This window comes from Pteropus vampyrus, unplaced genomic scaffold (assembly GCF_000151845.1).
Source record: "Pteropus vampyrus isolate Shadow unplaced genomic scaffold, Pvam_2.0 Scaffold223, whole genome shotgun sequence".
Classification (NCBI taxonomy): Eukaryota; Metazoa; Chordata; class Mammalia; order Chiroptera; family Pteropodidae; genus Pteropus; species Pteropus vampyrus.
This window is the reverse complement of record NW_011889004.1, coordinates 514,819-516,804: the sequence shown is the minus strand read 5'-3', so window position 1 is coordinate 516,804 and position 1,986 is coordinate 514,819. Positions and strand designations below refer to the sequence as shown.

Here is a 1,986-nt window from a genome sequence, read left to right as displayed (position 1 = left end):
ACGCAACCCCAGTGATTTCGTTTGGAAAATGATACCACTGGACCAGACTAGTGGTTTAAACCTGGGCTCCCTGGAAGCACCTGGGGACAAGTGGACGGACAGGGCTTCAAGTCTCCCTCCCTTGGCCAGAGCAGCTGTCAGAGCCTCTGGTATCCAAACTGTCTTTCAGAAAACTTCCTTTTGCAGAAAGCATTCTGCTGCTTCAAAAAGGGACTCTGAAAGCTATGAGACCAGAGATGGCCAAGGTCCTTCCAGCCCTAGACGGCATCACTCACTGAAGACGAGTCAGGAGGGGTCTGCCAGGTCTTCAAACCCAGACCAAGATGGAAGAAAGGCAACAGGGATCTCAAGTAAGACAATAGGAGAGGAATCCTGTTTCCTGGTACAGAGGCCAGAACCAGACTGGCCCCCTCTGAAGCCTCCGAGTCTCTCTACTCTCCACCTCCCAGACAAACCCACCAACCTGGGCCCTTTGTAGAAACAGCACCATTTCTGAGTCACCTGCTTTACTTTCTTAACCAATGGCTAAGGAGATTGGGGGGCGCGAGGGTGCAGGTGGCACTGAATAGGACCACCATAACCACACTGCTATCTGGTGTGTGCATGAATCCAGATACTTTGCTTTTTTCTTGTGCATTTTCTTCATTTGTTCCACACAACAGCTGTGTGTCACAGGCAGAACAGGAGCTATCGTCATCTCTCTGTTAGAGAGGAGGACACGCTCGGAGCAGGAACTATTCTTGGGCCACTCAGCTTGCGGGCTGCAGGACTGGGGTGAGAACATTGGCCTATCGGGCTCCTAGGCCAGGGCTCTTCCTGCACTAGCACATAGCTGGCCTGACTCAATGAAGCTAAGTCCATCCAGCCTGGAGCTAAGTGTTCCCAGGTCATCGGCCCTTAAGAGAGGATGGACATTCATTTAGCCCAGGGTTTCTGAACCTTACCACTACTAACATTTTGGGACAGGTTATTATGTGTTGTGGGGTCTGTCCTATGCATTGTAGGGTGTTTAGCAGCATCCCTGGCTTCTTCCCTTTAAAAACCAATAGACCCCCCCGCAAACACTCATTCAAGTCATGAGAACCAGAAGTGTCTCCAGACCCCCTGGTTAAGAACCACTGACTCAATCAATAAATGAGAGGAACTGCTGAGAAGGCTGGGCGAGGAACAGTTAAGATCAGGTGTCCAATCATGTCCTCCAGGTCTAACCATGCACCTGGTGTGCACGCCCCAGAACTCTGTCTCTTACCTTTGCACTCACTGTGCCTCTGCTCGGACTGTGCTTCTCCTGGCTGGATCGAATGTCTCCCCTGAGAGAGACCTCCTCTGAAAAGCCTGTAACTAACATATGTCTCCCAGTTCCCTGCACCAAGTTAGCATCCCTCATGGTACTCACTGGACTTGCCATCATTGTAGCAATTTGTCAGTTTGGATTTTGGTCTGCTTCCTCCAAAAGGATGCCAGCAGTTTGGACAGGGTCTTAATCTTGTTCTTCACTGTATACCCAATGCTAAGACTGGGCCCCAACTTACCGCTCCTTGACGATATGGTCAAGCTTATAGTTGGGCTTGTTGTCCTTCAGACGCTCCACGGTGTTCCATTCATTCTTCCCATAGGCCTTTCGGAGCTTCCGGACAAACACCTGGAAGGGAGGAGACCAGTGATGCTGGAGCCAAGGGTTCCTGGAGACCCCTCTTCCATGGAGAAGGCATACGTGGGGCAGGAAGACCCCCAAGGCCTCCTGAAGCTGACCACAGCTGTCTCATTATGCCGCCTGCCCCCTCAGCCCAGGATGTGCAAAAAGACCAACTCTTAAGAATGTCAAAACTGACTCGCTCTAACAAGCAGAGTCTGTATAATGACATTTCAGTCAACAACAGACTGCATATACAACAGTGGTCCCATAGATTATCAAGGAGCTGAAAAAACCATATCACCTAGTGATGTCATAGCCATCGTAATGTCATATCACAATGCATTACTCAC

The 1,986-nt window shown here is 50.3% G+C and overlaps 1 protein-coding gene across 1 annotated transcript in view; it reads right to left on the bottom strand.

The window, feature by feature from the left end:
• The window catches only part of PES1 (pescadillo ribosomal biogenesis factor 1), a 15,778-nt gene that overhangs the window by 8,533 nt on the left and 5,259 nt on the right, over positions 1-1,986 (bottom strand). The window contains exon 4 of the mRNA XM_011373391.2: positions 1,532-1,642. Coding sequence (XP_011371693.1) covers positions 1,532-1,642 — 111 coding nt within the window. The remainder of the gene's footprint in view (positions 1-1,531; positions 1,643-1,986) is intronic.